Here is a 17,314-nt window from a genome sequence, read left to right as displayed (position 1 = left end):
TCACTTTTAACACCGTCTCCCAATGTCAGTGGATTCTGCATGTTCTCACCATCCTCCTAGCCCTAGGCTTCCCTAATTTGTGTTAAATACTGAGAATCTCAGACTTGGACCCCAAGCCTTAAGAAGTGGCCACCTGTCAACATAAGACAACTGATTCTTTAAAGAACAATCTAAACCAAGATTTCATGTAGCTATGGTGTATCAAAATAGGATGATCTTGTTAGTGGCTTATCAGGCAAGGATACAGTTTATGCCGCTTGCCAATTCCGTGGCCAAATATCAACATGAGAAAGGATGGAGGTTTTATGAGTGGGAAGCATGAGCATGGGATGGAGGCTGACTCTTCTTTGTGGCACAGTGAGTGTCCATGTTTTCCTGCTGCTCTCTGCCACAGGCTTGGGAAATCACCTGGCGCTGTCATTTCTTTGCTAAGACTGGTTGCACAGAGGCAGACACATGTCTTCCTCTTTTTTTTTTTTTTTGGTACTGGGGATTGAACGCGGGTTCTTGTGCTTGCACAGCAGGCGATGAAAGCACTGAGATAAATCCCTGGCCCATGTCTTCCTCACTCTTATGGCTTTCATAGTACCCAAGGCAATATCCAGGTTGGTAGCAAATTATAAATGGCTACTAAGTACAATTAAATTCCTACTGCCAGCTATCATTTGGGAAAAAAGTCTTCACTTCATACCACAGGCTACAATCAATTGAAAATTAAAGAGTTAGTTGTAAAAGAAAAAAAACCCCAACACATTCCTCCCAATAATGGTGAATAAAGGCAAGTCGATAAAGATTTTCTGAGCTAAGAAAAATTATATATATATATACACACACACACACACACACATACATATACATAAAAGCACTGATTGTCTAAAAATTTAAAGGTTCCATGTATCCAAAAATCCAAAATGAAAAAAATAACAAGCTATAAAAGTATTTGCATCAAATTACAAAGGGCTTTATATGACACACAAACTCAACAAATCTGTAAGTGATCAGACACTGAGAGGAACATGAATAGAAATTTTAAAATGAAGTTATTTGCAGAAAGCAATAGAATATGACATTCTGCTTCCCAAACACAGTGTTACCTTATGTTTAGTCTGAAATAGGCCTGAATTCTAGGACTCAGAATTCCCTGGAGCTCAATCTGTGTTGAGCATGGCTGGTGGGATAAGAGAGTAGCCTGACTCCTCCAGTTAGGGACCGGCCCGGTCTCACAGATGAGCACTGGTTCTACAGCTAGTTGTCGTGGAAGGGTGGATTGGGGCTCCAGAGGGGCAGGACTGGGAAGAGCCTACTACCAACAGGACATTGGACACTTCCCAGACTGAGGTAGGTTAGGGTCACCCTCTCCAAAGCCAGTGTTTTCCCAACCAGTATTTCTCACCTTCCTGACCCCTGTACTCCTAAAGGAGGAACCGAGGTACAGGATGCTCCCTTCCCTTCTCCAGCTGGTCAGGAGGAGCACAGATGCTCCTCAGCTTATGATGGGGTAACATCCTGATCAACTCCTTTAGGCCCAAAATACACCTAGCCTACCACACACCATAGCTCAGCTAGCCCACCTAAAACATTCCCAGAACACTTACTTTGGCCTACAGCTGGGTAAAATCATCTAACACAAATCTTATTTTAAAACAGTGTTGAATAGCTCATAAAATTTATTGAATAATGAAAGTGAAAAACTTGCACAATCTTAAAAGTTGAGAAAATTTTTCAGCTTAACCATTGCAAGTTGGGGACTATATGTAAATAAAAAGGAACAAAAAGGTTCCCTCACATCCTTCCTGTCTTTCTCTTTTCATTCAGATCCCCCAAAGGGACCCAGAGGTGGCCTGGAAATACTCTGATGAGGTGGAGGTACTTAAGTAGACTAGTATAAAAGAACAGAAACCTTATTTTAAAAACATGGCAGTTCTGACTACTCTGTCACAGGTCTGTGATGAAGACTGAGTACATGCTGGAAGGATGAACAGGGGTATCTGCAGGGCTGGGGAGTAAGGGACCCGAGGAGTGGTCAAGACCATTTTCCATCACACTAGTCTTGCCATTCCTTCTCCCCCAGTGCATCTCCCTGAAGTGAGCTCAGAGGCTGGACTAGGGATGGAATTACTGTAGATTTATTGCACGATGAGGAATGACACCGAAGAGAAGGGACTTTGAAGGTTGAGGCAGGTGAGGTGGACCCACTAGAAGACTTGTTGTACATAATGAACTTCAAGCAGAGATAGCTGTCCATGTACACTGACTTTACATGGACTTAAACTGTACTCTTACAGGAGTCTAGAGATTTTGTTGAGAATGCAGCAGCAGGCACCTAGTATACACATGGGCTTCCACTGGTGTGTGTGTGTGTGTGTGTGTTTGTGTGTGTGTGTAGGGAGTTAAAGCACAGAGCGGAGTATTTCTTTTGTTGTCTTTTTAAAGCACAGAGTGGAGTCATAAAGTAGCATCCTGCGTAAAAACAACACTTCTGACTCCCTTTGAAGAACTAATGCCTTGTGCTATTTCTCCAGGGGTGGAATCAATCAGGTTCACTCACATCCCCTCATGCACCCCTCCTCTGAGCCACAGCAACAAGGTTAGAATAGGGAGGCAAGCAATAAAGGACTAAATGCTAACTGTGAAAGGTTTCTGGGTTATCTCCTGTATGCCTGGCACTAGTGCTACAGATGTGTATTGACTACTTCTTTCTGAGAATCCTGCAAAGTCGACATGAAGATCTCTACTTCACAGATGAGAAAACTGAGACAGAGAGTGCAAGTGATCTTGCTCATGTATCACAGGTGGGAAGACCTGAATCTTACAGCCAGGGCTTTTCCAACAAATCATGTGACATCCTATAAAACCTCTAAGTCACTAGTGAGGATGTTCAGTCTGTAGTCACCACCTTGAATTCTTTGATGGCAAGTCCCATCCACCACATCAGGAGGGACCAGAGAACCCTCAAGTCAGCAAAGGCATTAGGAAGCTCTGCCACATAGCTCCTTTGGCTTGTCCTTGTGGTGAGGGACAGACATGTCATCCTGCAGATAGCACATTGAGGGAGTGGGCTGAACTGCTGTCACTACCTGGCCCTCTTCTTCCTACAGTTTCTTATGCTCCTGAAGAGCCACATCCTACTTTCAGGCCAGCCACTAGACTAAACTAAGGCCATTCATGCCACCATATTTCCTTTTGTTCAGTCTGTTTCTTAAATGTAAAATTTTGGGACTAAATTAGTTGAACCTTAAAACTACCCATGCATTATTTTAATATAGGGGAGTTTTAAGCTCTATTTCAGCCACTAATGGACAGTTTCTTCCAGTGTAAAATGGCGAACATGTCAACCTCTTACAGATACAGAAGACTTTCTTGTCAATCCTCCCCCTACCTTGTAGCCAGGCCAACCTGTAGTCTTTGCTCTCCCCAGAAAATCTTATTCTCTGCCCACACCTATACCTTCATTGTCCTCCTCCTTCCCCTCTGCCATTTATGTGACTATTCCCACATATCTTCTAAGTCTTAATGTACACATCACCATCACAGGGAGCCCGTATGGTCCCTCACACCCCATCAGGGTCGCATTTCCTTTCCCTGTGTTTTGCAGAATGCTGCACCTGATCCATCCCAGGTCCTTATCCACTGTATTCCTTTTCTATGGATCCAAGAGATCAGAGGTTCATAACCTATGACCTGCAGGATAATCCAAAGCACAGACTGTTTGTCAATAATTTTACTAGCACACAGCCACACCCATTGGTTTATGTATTGTCTGTGGTTGTAGTTACAAAGGTAAGCTCAGTATCAATAACAGAAATCATATGGCCTAAAAAGCTTAAAATATTTACTATATGGTCCTTTCTAGATAAAGCTTGCTGAGCCCTGGTACAGACTGTAAGATTTTTGAGGATAAGGCCTGGACCATAATCAAGGCCTCTGGTGGTACCTTTCACAGAGGGCTCACTCAGTATTTGAGGAATTAACCAAACATAAGACCTAACAGTTACTATAAACAGTCAAAGAACTGAACCTTAACAGTCTTGGAGAATAAAGCACACATACATTCTGTATAATAAATCAGTTATTTATTGAAAACTAATTTTAAAGTCTGAAGCCTAATTTTAAAAGAAAAATCTCCTAAAATAAAATCATACTAGAAAATTTATCAAGGGTTAGGGCTGCAGCTCAATGATAGAGCATGTGCTTGGCATGTGCACAGCAGAGCTCTAGGTTCAATCCCTAGTAATAATATCATCTCCACTTTTCCCCATGAGTGAAACACCCTTCATCCTGATATGACTCACACTGTGACTGATGTGGGCTTTAAAGATAAATTAATTAAAAATTGTAAACAAACAAATAGCATCAAGATACAAACTGCCTTTATCTACTCTTCATTGACAAAAACTCTGCTGTCTTTGGGATTCCTTCACCAGCCTCATTTCCTGAGTGTCTCTCACTAAGGAAAATGAAGTGCATATGAACCAGAGGTCCATAAAGCAAAAGAAGTAGTAGAAAAAAGTTGTCACAAATTTAGGAACTCCCGACACTGAATGGAGAGTTGCCACCAACTGGAGGACGTCGAGAAAGAGAACACAGACGGCTATGTCAAAAAGAAACTGTCAATCAATAGTTCTCTCTTTATATCAGGTATTAGAAGGAAGTACTGATACAATGGTATTTTTTTGTGAGAAGATGGAGACTTTGTATGCATAGTAAGCTGTATAACTGAATCCTCTGCCAACTCTCAGCCTTTATATTAGGTCAGCAGCTGTCCCCAGTCAGGCTGCAAAGGTGGCACCACACTGGTGCATGAACTGGTGCATGGGTACCTTGAAGAAGAACCTTAGAGAGACTTATTATTCTGAACAGAAATTAATGGCTTGGAAATGGGCAGAGCAGTTCACTCACAGTTTGGCCTAAAGGGCAGAATTAATTGTGTTCTGTTAGTTACCATACTACTTAATGGAAAAACAGCATCCAGCAAATCCCAAGAACTGCAGCACATTAGCATACAGATAGATCAGTGACATGAAAAATGAAAATGTGCCCAAAGAGTCCTGTGGATGCCAGAATTGACATATAAACATAGCTAGAGAACTATATCACTTCAACCTGAAAATTTAACCTTACGTGGTTTTCTACTCAGTTTTTATTTCTAGTATTTTCTTTCAGGTGGCAACCCTGTTAAGCTCACTCTTTCTCCCCATTTCCACTCATAAAGAAGTGGGGAAACCCAACAATGGTGACCATTAAAAGGAAGCCTCTATGCATGGCAGACCTGGGTGGAAATGCTACTCTGGGTGCAGTGAATAAATATATCAATGGGCCAATAAAACTGTAATCATCCAAAACATGTTTATTAAGCAACTTATGTCTCAGGGTGCTCATCAGACATTGTACAAAGGGATTTTATTGTTACAGATTGACGAGTACAAGATAGCACCAAAGGCAATTCAGTACTGTACATATGTGGGTTATATAAATACAACTGAGGTTAAATAACTTCTACATACCCTGTATTTCACTAATCACCATTAAGACAGGAGGAAAAAGCTCAGATAACACATTATCATAGAAAGAATGCTTCCTGTTAAAAAATCTTATCTGATTTAGCAGCAAGAAATCTTATATAAATATATTATTTTAACTATATGTGGGATTTTCAAATAATCTCAAATTCCCTGGATTCATGAAAATGTTCAGAAAAATAAGATTAACATCTTAGTAGCCATGTCTGACGTGTGTTTGCACCTCAGTAAACTAATAATTTATACTGAGGAAATTAACTCCATCATCCTCCCAACCTAAGGAACATCATAAAATGAAGGATAGAGACTGGCTTGACCCTGGACCCTGGAGCAGGGTCTTCTTATATTGTAGACATCCCCAAATCCAGAAATATCTTGGGTTAGGTAAGATTCTAACTTTTCAAATTCGTCACATTGCTCCAAAAGTGGAGATAGCTGATACATAACTTTAATCTAATTTAAAAATAAAGCAGTTTGCTAGCTAGTATCACTGGAAATCAAAGGTTAAATGGAAATTTCAAGTAATTAGAGAAAGTACATTTTTCTAAAATAAAAGCAATCTTATTATTGGCTCCTGCCATAGTAACCCAAACCCCAGGACCAAGAATGTTCCATGACTCATGGCTTTATTTGAAAATGCATACAGTCCATCATATTCTGGACCTGCAGTTACTATGTGATGTAGCAAAAAGCAAAATGATCCATTACTTTATTCAAAAATAGAAATCACTTCTGGAAAGTGCTTTATTTAGAGTATCAGGGTAGACCTAACAAGGAAGAAGCACAAATATACAGAAATGGGTGTGTAAGCGATTCCTCCAGGTGGCACTTTAGCAGGAAGGCACCTCCCTCCTTAGAGTACTCCTGCCTAGGAGAGAGCAAGTCGGTGGTGGCCCTCCCTGGTCCTTGTCGGTGATCCCTTTGAAGGAAAACGGGAGGAATTCAACTAAATGGCCAGCTAGCACTCACCCTCCAGATCATACTTTCAATTTGGTCAACAGTGGTATCATCAAAGATTTTTATAGATCAAATTGGGACATGTTAGTTTCTTGCCTCCTTCGCAAGGTAATGCAAATGCTTACTTCAAATGCCCAGCCCCAAATAAGGAATGGAGCTAAGTGGTTTGGTTTCCATGTGCTATATCTCATCTGTTCCTGTCCTGGAGCTCTCTTCTCCTTGCTCAGCGCAGCAGAAGCTCATGGGACAGGGAAGAGGACCCGTATGACACTGCTGCTGACACTGGAGGATGGAGAATGAGGTATGGGCACATTTTGTTATTACTGTTGTTTTTTAGTGAGGGAGAGAAATTACAGAATATGAACTGCATTCTACAAAGTTTGTGCTTCTGGAAAAATCTGGTTTGTAAATATTCAGCTTCAAAAGTCAAGAGAGGACTGAAGAGATGATGGATGGGAGTGTGCAAGGCAAGGCTCAAATGGAGCAAGGAGCCTGTAATGGACCAGGGAGCCAGAGCAGAGCATTTGGATGCACATGCAGACGTTAGGCGGACAGAGCATTCCAGTGGTAAGTGATACAGATCAGCACTATAAAGAGAACATGGACAAGACAGAAGCCTATAAGGTCCCTGGTGCGGAGGGCAGAAGTTGATTGTGGGGGTTTCTCCCCGAGTGCCAGCAGAGTGTCAACAGTCTTTTGAATGTGACGAAAATCCAACTGCAGGATGTCAAACGGAGAGCAGAGATCAGCCTATTCCGAGGGCAGCCATTAGAACAGAAAGAGACAGTGCATACAATTAAAAATACACGGAAGAACAGGTGGAAAAGAAGCACACGTTTTTGGTTACTAGCAAATGGCAAGGAGTAACCCCTTAGTTCAAGCAGGTCAAACCCTTTCCACCATCAAAGACTTTTAATCCATTACTAAAGAAAAGCAGAATATCCAGTGTGTCTTATACAAATAGGACAAAGAAATCCTGTGCCAAGATTTCAACTACTGAGTAACAGCTTATTCTGTAAGTTATACATCATTCTGGCATTCGGAAAGTTTTAATATTCAAGTGGTGTCATGTGCTCAATAATGGCATACAAAGAAGAGCTTTTCACTTGGGAAATTTAGGACTTAACCTAAAAACAAACTTTAAAGTTTAATCCTCACTCCTCTTCACTAGTCTCTTAATGCATCTTTTACGCTATTCTACATAGGCTGCTTCTGAAAGTTAACACAAACCTCTAGCTTATTTTTGTTTCAAAACTGTTGATAAACTCTGGAGAATACTTGCTCTAATTATGTCTTTACATGTCTCAAAAAGTACATTACATTTCTTTTTTTTTTGCAACTAGACATTAAACGAAGGTCTAGAGGTGGCTTCTGGGATGTATAGTTAGAATTAAAGTACATCCCTGAATAGGTTTATTATGTAAATTTCTTCACCACAGCACAGGTGTGGTGAAGGACTAGGCCTCCATGTGTTAGCAGTTTGACAGCTACCATGCAAGAAAGCACAACACCTATTTCCTCAACTGAATGCAAGACTTGGCTGCTCAGTATTCTGAATTGACCTGTGGCAGCCTACTGCTGTCAGGAAGCAGCTTTCTGATACGCTGAATTCCTGAACTAGAATTTTAAGCTATGGAGCTTAAAATTTACAATGATTACAAGTGATACAACAGTAAGAGAGAAAAGTTGTGGTGTTTGCTTCCAAATTAAACAAGGATTGAAAATATTTGTGATATATTCTATAAATAGAGCTTTATTTTCAAATTAGGCAAGGCATTTAAAATATATACAACAGTAACTTTTACATACTTTGCAGCAGTACTGCTCCTTTATTTTAGCTTTCTTGCTAATCAGATACAGATCACAGAGCAACAGAAAGATGACTCAAAGTCAAAGCCTTTCTTGTATCTGCTGAAGTTAGCTTGATAACCTCAAGTAAGTAGGAATATTACAATATCAGGGGGGTCAAAAAAGATTTAAAACATTCAATTTTACTCATGAAAGTAGAGATACTTAATAGACTTCTAGGATTAATGAATCACGTTACATGTATTCAGATCTTGCATGTTTTCTCAGTGGATCTTGAGGAATCAAGCTTCTACTGCTCAGAGTTCTCCCAAGAATTAAAATTACACATAAATTGGATTTCACCAGAGACAGATGTTGGTTAAGGATCAACAGATGGGGATACATCTAAGAAAAGTTTTCTATTGCAGTAAGAATTTTCTAGTGCAATGTTGTACATAACCAGTGAACTGTGAGCAAAGCAGACAGTAGACAAAAGGTTTACACACAAACTGAAATATGATTTTCACAAAAATGGTATTTCTGTGTCAAAAGCAAGCCATTCTATCTCCAGCAAATATTTCAGTACATTTCCCAGAACCCTATGGAGCATGTCTGGTCTGTTCCCCAGCAGGGGCATCAGAGCATCTTTGCAGTTTTCAGGGTACTTATTCACGGGTACACTCCTCAGGGAGTGGCCAACACAGACCATTCTTCTCATCCAGGAAACAATTTTCATGTCACAGAAGCTGGGCTTAATTACAGTGGTTAAGGCAGTCACAGCTTGTGGTGGTTTCAATTAAATTACAATCTCTAAAGAAAAACAAAAGGGGCTTAGCCTGGCTGGTAGGCAAAAATATTAACCACCATAATTAATGTATAGAAGGTGGGCTGCTATGGCCGCTTGAGGCCTGCTCTCTGATTCTACCCTGTACCACAGGGTCAAGGGCAGTCCCCACCAGCCCTCCCAATGTGTCTATGATGCAAAGTGAGGAAATTCCTGGTCTTGTGGTTTCTAAAATTTAGCCTTAATGAGAGGAATTTCAAAATAATACTTCATTTCTTTCTGAAAATTAAAACTGGAAAAATACTAAAAATAAGAAAAATTTAAAGAGACAAAACTTCATCATATATTTGTAGAGCACTGATAATTACTAACGGCATTTGAAAAAATTCAGTTAATCACTTAGAACCTTCAAAGGCAAAGGGGGATGGTGATTCCCATTATAAAGAACCAAACCACAACCTGCAGAGGTTAGTGATTTGCTTAGAATATACACTGAGATTGCTATTGCTATTACAAGTGCGGCTGAGATTACTATTAAAGAATGGCTCATTTTCCTCAAATACTATGAAAACAAACAGAAATGTAGACAGATCTGACAACAGGTCTAGTTTTTATAGAAGTTCTAGGTACCGTATAGTCTAAAATCTAAGTGGAATCCCTATCTAGGCAGGAGTCTTATTTAGAAAATTGGAATATATTTAATTTATTTAAATATAATTTTAATTTTAAAAGTCAATATGGTGGTACCTTGGTACTCATTGTTAATTGGTTCTGGGAGGCTCTTTCTAAATATATGACAACGGACTGCCAATTTTATGGACTTAAAGTATAACTCCAATATTAGTAAGCTAATTTATCTAGAAATGCAATTTAAAATTTTTTGAGGATTCTGCTTCTAAAATGACTTATTCTTTTTTTTTTTTTTTACCTTGGATACTTATTTATTCTTCATATAAATTCTATGATATGGAGTACATTGTGAGAATTGGTTAATTTATATCAGTATTATATTTGTAAGAGTTCTCTGCAGTATGAATTCATTAGTGAATCTCAAGGACACATCTTTGAAGAATGAACATTTTTTGTATTTGAGACAGGGCCCACTTGGGGTGACTTTTAACTATGTAGCCTAGGCTGGCCTCAAACTGTGGCTATCATCCTGGCTTAGCCTCCCAAGTGCTGGGATTACAGGCGTGAACCATCACACCTGGCAAAAGTGAAGGTTTTTTGTCTGGTTTCACTCCAGAACAAATCCTTTTATAACAAAATGAACATTTGATTAAAAAAAACTCACAATATTGATTACATTTGTAAGGTTGCTCCACAGTTCAATTATTTTATTTCACAGACTTGATGCTCAGCTAATAACCTTAACATGACAACTACCTTTGTATGGCTTCCTCAAAAGTATATCACTTGGTGCCTAGTAAATTTTAAGGGTGTTGCTCTTTAGTAGGAATTGGGATGTTGATTATTGCTGGAATTCATCATGAAGTTTTAGCCATCCTCATGGCATTTCTAAGATATCAGTCATGTACAAATTTCCCAGCACAAGGTGTGATGTGCACATTCATCACTTTTCTATGGTTTCTCTCCAGTATGGGTTATCTGATGTATACTGAAGTGTGAACACTGAAGATAGGATTTTCCAAATTGATTAATTTTTCTAAGGTTTTTTATATATGTATATACATACACTTTCTGATGTACTTAGGATTGAATGCGTACTAAAAGATTCATGACTCTCATTCCATTTGTGTTTCTTGTGTAAATTTTTTGGTGAATAGTAATGTCAGATTTTCACCTTAAGGGACTGTTACATCCAATATACTGGTAAGGTTTCTCTCCATTATGGATTAGCTTATGGCTAGTAAGACTTAAATGATAATTCAAGGATTGCCTCATTTATTACACATGAAAATTATCTTTCCAGTGGGAATACTACAATGTTTGCTAAGACTCGAACACTGAATACTTCTGCCTCATTCACTACTTTCTCTCCAGGATGAAATCTCCAATGAATTCTAAGTTAGGAATTGTGAAGGAAGACCTTGCCATAGTTTTCCAGTAAGAATTACATGCTTAGCCCTAAACACACACTAATAGCTTTGCTACACTCACTGAATTTGTAAGATTTTTCTCTGCTTTGAGTGCTCCCGTGTACAAGATATCAAATTTGACTAAAGATCTTAACATATTCATTACATTTTTAAGGTTTCTCTCCAGTATGGATTCTTTGATGCTTTGCTAGAGATGACCTATACCTGAAAACATTGGCACATTCACTGCATAAAATGACTTATTCTGAACTATGCACATATGAAAGGCTGTCAGACTCCTGACCAGAGGTAACCAATGGGGATTCAAATGGGAAAGGATGTTTAAGTGAATAAACACAATACCAATAAAATATGGACTGATTTTATATGTTAGAGATGGGCTCTTCTAAATAAATTGGAACTTAAAAGTTGGTATAATAATAATAAACCTATCAATGTGCCACTCTGGTTATTCAATGTAAGAATTAGTCAAGATAAACACAAAATTAAAATAAATACGTTAGTAAGAATCTCACTACTCCAAAAAAGGTGTCGGTTTTAATTTAAATTGATACTTAAATCATTGATTTGGGAGCAAAAAAGAGGTATAAGGTTCAAAGAAGATAAAGAATTCATTTCTCCTCAAGATGAAGATGAAACGAAGTAGAAGCTTTAATTTATACAATGTCTTTGAATAATGAAAATTCTTACCAATTATATAAATATAATTTCCTAAATCCTCACAACAGGTTATAGTAGAAAATTTATTACTATTTTAAATAGAAATTCTCATTATAAACAACAAAAATGCAAATATCAAAGGTACTGAAAAGAAAAACTCAGCCATAATTCCACTTATATTAATGCAATCTTCTTAGCATCCGAATATATTTCAGGATATTAAGTCCACTTCATTGGTGCAGAAACTGAGGGACATCCCTGTGGACATGGGATGGAAACATGCAACCTCCTACAGTCCTGAAGGGCCCTGGGCCACGCAGACAGGCAGCAAGTGGCCACTGTCTGCCCTTAATCTGCTCTTTTCTCTGGAGGTGAAGGGCTGGGCAGCTAGTAAACAAAGCTATTTTTGAGTTCCTCCTCCCATAAAGAAGGCAAGTCTGTTAACTAGGTCCTTGCTCCTTAAAGAGTTCTGAGACTAAGGCTGCTTATTTCAAGTTGAGTAGAAAAATTTCTCTGATAAACCAAATAAATACCTGTTTTCTATGGTCATAAATGGCCACATAACCCCAAGGCCTAACTAGGTTCAGATTCTTAGGTGACACAAAGATCTATCCTGAAGGATTCAGGAGCCCACTAAGGCCTGTCCCTGAAACCACATGGAGGCAAGCACAGAGGCCAAAGTCAGCTGCACAATCTGAACACCACAGAGGATGTGGATGGCACCTCATCCTGCCTACAGTTCTGAATGCAGCCCACTGAAGAAGACACATTTATAGGCAAGCCACTCTAAAACCATTCTTTCCTACTTGCCAATAAAAAGTGTGATTAACATTCCAATGAAGGACAGTCCCATTCACAACCCTCAACTATTTATTCAATGAATTTTGGTACAATCCTGCCACATCCTGCACAGACACATTTCCTGCATGTTCAACAAACCACAGACTGGTTCTGTGGTTCTAGCTGCTGAATCACACATAAATGTTTCATGAACCTTGACCAACCCTGGGGAAAATATCTGGGATTATGTCCATGGGGACTTCTAAAGAAAATATAATGAACTATAATAATCAGAACAATTTTAAATTTGCTTCCATACCATCGCAGGACTTGACATGTAATCATTTAACTAAATCTGCTCAGGTACTGTATCCCACCCATATGTGCCTGATATGTAAACTGCTTACCCTGACTTTAGTTTGTAGTTTTAAATGATGATTCTATTACAGGATGATATAAATTAGATATTTAGCTTAAAAAATGCAGAACTCAAGATCTCCACAGCTTGGGATAGATAAGATATGGATAAAGAAGAAAGCAGAAAAAGCTTGTAAATTAGAATGAACAATTCTGATCACTGCGAAGTTAATAAATATTTACCTAAATAATTAAGTTTGATGCAATAAAAATGATATAAATCCTTTGTATTTTTAGTATGAGACTTTTTAAATATCTAATTGTAGATGGAGAATCTCAGCAAGTACTCTTGTGATACAATTATCTTTTTTAGTGTAAATCATCAGTTGTACTGGGCCACGTGTACACTGCAACACTGACCCTCTTTGGTGAAAGGAGTACACATACCTAAGAGCAAGGAGGTCATCTGGTCTCACAACTTAGTGTTCTATTCCTGATGAAAACATTTTTGCATGAATACTTTGAGATGAAACATGCTGACTGGAATATACAGAGAGATCTGCCAATTGCTTTCCAAATTTGCTTTTGAACTTATGGTTTTCCACTAGAATATTTTTTTCCAAATTGCTTTTGAATTTATGGTTTTTCACTAGAATTTTTGTTTACATTAACATTCTCACTCAAGAATTTCAAGTACTAATAGACTTTTTCTACTAGCAGTGACCTTAAAGTAACTCTAGACACCAGTAAACTGCTGTTGCACTATCCATTATGGTGGAAAGTACATACACATACAAATACACACAACTGAAGACTTGAAAATCACCTAAAATCTTAAAAATGATTTCAAAAATATCCTAAGTGACATATGACATACTTTTTACTAAGCATAGTTAACTGGGACATTGGAAGAAAAGTTCATTCATTTCCTCTATTTCAACTTTCTTGGGAATTATAGTTGCCTATACATGCAAGAGACACTGCTAGGGGAATAATTCAGAAATTATGATAAATTTTGCTCTGTGTTTAAAAAATTTAATTGCCTTTTTCTTAATTAAAAAAAGAAATTGCAATTACTGACTTTTACTCAAATGGGCAAGGGCATACCTATCTCATTTTGTATCATTATAAGCCAAAAAAAATTGATGAGTTTAAAATAAGCACAGGGGCTTAAATCATAGCTCATCAGTGCTATCTAGCAGAGACATGAATAATTTATCATCCAGAACTTGGCATGAGAGTTTGCATTCACAAATGAAAAATTACTTATTGGTCCATGACATAATTAAGTCATTAGAAAAGGTAAGTAGTTTCACAAATATATGAAGCCAAGAATGTATATACAATATTAAAATATGTACATATAATATAGATACATAGATTAACACCGTTGAAAGACGAAAGGATCACACAGACATTTAGTCCATCATATAAAAACTACTCTTTTAAAAAAAGAATTTATTTCTTTTATTGATACAGTTCTGACATAAGGATGTTTTAACAATGTTCTCTTTTTCCTCAAACAACGTTAGAATTCTACCACTAACCCACCCACGCCTGAACTACAACAAGCTAAAAAATAGTTGAGAAGAAAGAAATGTTAAGAGGGGAGCAAAAGCCTTTTTCACTTTTAATAACTCCTATCGCTGAGTAGACTTAAATTGAAATGTATTTCTTTCACATACTCAAAAAGAGTCATTCCATGATAGATTAAGTTACTTTATCCCTGGGGCATAAGTCATAAATATAATTTCTACCCATTTGTGTTTAGCACAATGATGAGAAACTTCTCTCCATTTATATAGTACCCCCAAATTCTGAATGAATTGGCCCATGTGCCTCTGAAAAATTACTTTATGTTACTAACAGCAAAGTCTTTCAAAGCCCTGGAATCAACCATTTTTCTGAGAGCAAGGCTGGGGCTGCGCCTGGGAAAGGGAAAGAGGAAGACAACAAAGAGTTGGGCTAGCTACAGATAACTGCCATCTGGGCCTACAGCTAACTAAAAGAGAAAAATGCAAATATAAATAGTTAAACTATAAAGCAACAAATAAAATTGTCATTAGTGATAAGAATAATTGTAGTATATAGCGTTGGTTAGTTTGATTCACATACTCAAAATGAAACTCCAATGAATGAAAATCAACAATTAGGAGGTAACTACAGTCTGAGTAGGAGTTTTGAATAGGGAATACATCAGCTCCAAAATTCTTGCTCACTCAAAGCCTCATCACTTTCTGCTCTTAAAGAAGCTACTGATTCTAATTAATCTAGCTGATTAATTTGTTTGCAAGTGTGGAATTTCAGATTTCAAAATCTTATATTATTTTCCCTTTGTTCTTAGAAATGAATGTATAGTGTAGTTATTTTAATTTTGCTACAATAGAGCAATTTAAATTAAAATTTTATACAATATATTTAAGATTAGTCTCTGAGAAAGAATGAGACTAAAAATACATGTACAAGGGTTACATCTATTCAATGATTCAAACACATAGACACAATTTTTACTAAAATATGGTTATTTGAACTAAGTTTGATGTTACCTCTGGTACTCCTAGTTTTCGGCATGCTTCTAAAAAGTTTTCCACATTTCTTCTGCATTTAGCCATGCTAAGTTTGGGCTGTAAAATGCAAATATACAGAAATAATGTATTATTAAAAGAGTAGACATGGCAAAATTTGAAATACTTTCCTGATAAATTTTAATATTCTATGATTAGTTTCCTTAAAAAGGAAAGCAAGAAGCATGACAGATCCAACATAGCACAGAAGCCATGCTTTATAAAGATTGACTTTATCCTGTTAAAAGTGAGAGTGAAGTGACTCTAATCTTATCAACATTAAAATCTAAATCTTCACAGTATTTATTTAAAAATTTATTTAAAATGCCTCCCTTTACACAAAAGAAAGTAAGTCTGTTGCTATGTGGAATAACATGGAGGCCTAACAAATATTCTCCATCTTGGTTGGCTAGGGAGGAAGTTATACCCCCATCGTGATCTGCACGAAGACAAGCCAAGCAGCTGCCTGGGTGGTTCTGCCATCCCCCTAGCACATCAGAGCACGTGCAAAAGTGAAGCCCATGCAAAAAGGAAGAACAGACATGAGGAAGGGACATGGGAATAACAGAAGAGCAGGTTCTAGATGAGGCAGACAGGGCACCAAGAGGCATTTCATCACATGGAAATCTCAGCTTTTGTCTCTGATCCTTTGGGCCCACAGTCTTCTGTCATCTACTTATAGTTCTGAGGGGGTCTTCTGTGAAAGTCCAGTGAGGCTTCACATTATTCTAAATGCTTAGGACTGGGGATATAGCTCAGTGGCACCCTGCCTGCCTGGCAAGTGCAAGGTCCTGGGTTCAATTCCCAGTACCAGAAAAAAAAAATCAAAATACTTAGGTCAGCCCAGAACAAGCCAATAGATGGCATGTTTCAATCTATAGACCAATGATTTCCCATCTCTGAAATTGAGGGAGGACCTATTCTAAGATTGTAGCTTTAAATAGAAAAGTTCTTGCAACAAATACAATATTTAATTGTTAGATATTGGTTAAAGAATTGTCACCATTGGTCAAAGAATCAAAAGTTATACCAATTGAGATGCCAATGTTTTGCTTATCAAATTCTCAAAAACTGAAAATATTCATTTTTCTAAGGAATGGTCTTTTAGCATATGGGCAATAACAGTGATTCTGTTCACCATTATATTCTCTCAGCTTGGAGTAAAAAATGGACATTACTTTCAGGAATGAAAGGTTAGAATGGTTAATGCTGGCAAGGAAAGGCACTCTCACCTAGTGCTGATGAGGCAAACAACCGTATTTATTGTTCACTATGTGCCAGACACTGGTCTTGGTGCTAAAGATAAAACTGTGGAATCAAAAGACACAACTCTTACATCACTTAGCTGTAGCATAGTTGGCAAAGGAAACTGTAATATAACACAGGATAGTTCTTAGTTGTAATGGGGTTGCTGTAAGGGAAAATACAAACTGCAAAAGGACCCAGTTTTAAGGGGTCAAGGATGGTTTGCCTCCTTGAAAGAACTGAAGCAGAGGAAATTGGACGATAGTGATGCGGAAGGGCCAAGATGTGGGGCAGGGTCAGGAGCAGTATTCTAGGCAGACAGCTGCCTATGCCTGACTGGAGTCGAGAGGTACTGTCATAGAGCAGTGACAGGAAGCAGGTTCTATGGCTACAGCATGGCTGGGCTGTCAAAAATAGCTTCAAGATGAAGAATTTTTGTTAAGTGGACACTTAGAAACAAACTGCACTTCTAAAAAGAAACACTATTATAGCATAGACTAAAGTATGTTACAGTTATTAACACAGATATTTAGGAAAAATTTTAATGACAGGGAATACTTAAGCTTTAATAATAACTTTTAAATACCACTAAATGGTATA

The 17,314-nt window shown here is 37.9% G+C and overlaps 1 protein-coding gene across 5 annotated transcripts in view; it reads right to left on the bottom strand.

The window, feature by feature from the left end:
- The window catches only part of Lrch1 (leucine rich repeats and calponin homology domain containing 1), a 193,645-nt gene that overhangs the window by 2,611 nt on the left and 173,720 nt on the right, over positions 1–17,314 (bottom strand). For 2 of the 5 annotated variants that reach the window (XM_004844198.4, XM_004844199.4), the window contains 2 exons: positions 15,452–15,529; positions 5,322–7,226 (listed from right to left, as the gene is read on the bottom strand). In XM_004844198.4, the coding sequence (XP_004844255.2) occupies positions 7,020–7,226; positions 15,452–15,529 (285 nt within the window). In that variant the 3' untranslated portion in view covers positions 5,322–7,019. Of the gene's footprint in view, positions 1–5,321; positions 7,227–15,451; positions 15,530–16,701; positions 16,778–17,314 lie in introns of those variants that run through there. The other 3 variants (XM_013072043.3, XM_004844200.4, XR_002394648.2) reach the window with 2 other exon arrangements.

Source organism: Heterocephalus glaber, unplaced genomic scaffold (genome assembly GCF_053883595.1).
Source record: "Heterocephalus glaber isolate CG9 unplaced genomic scaffold, H.glaber_assembly_v1.0 deba00001666, whole genome shotgun sequence".
Lineage (NCBI taxonomy): Eukaryota > Metazoa > Chordata > Mammalia > Rodentia > Bathyergidae > Heterocephalus > Heterocephalus glaber.
Note: the sequence above shows the minus strand (reverse complement) of the source record. Positions and strands in the feature narration are given on the sequence as shown.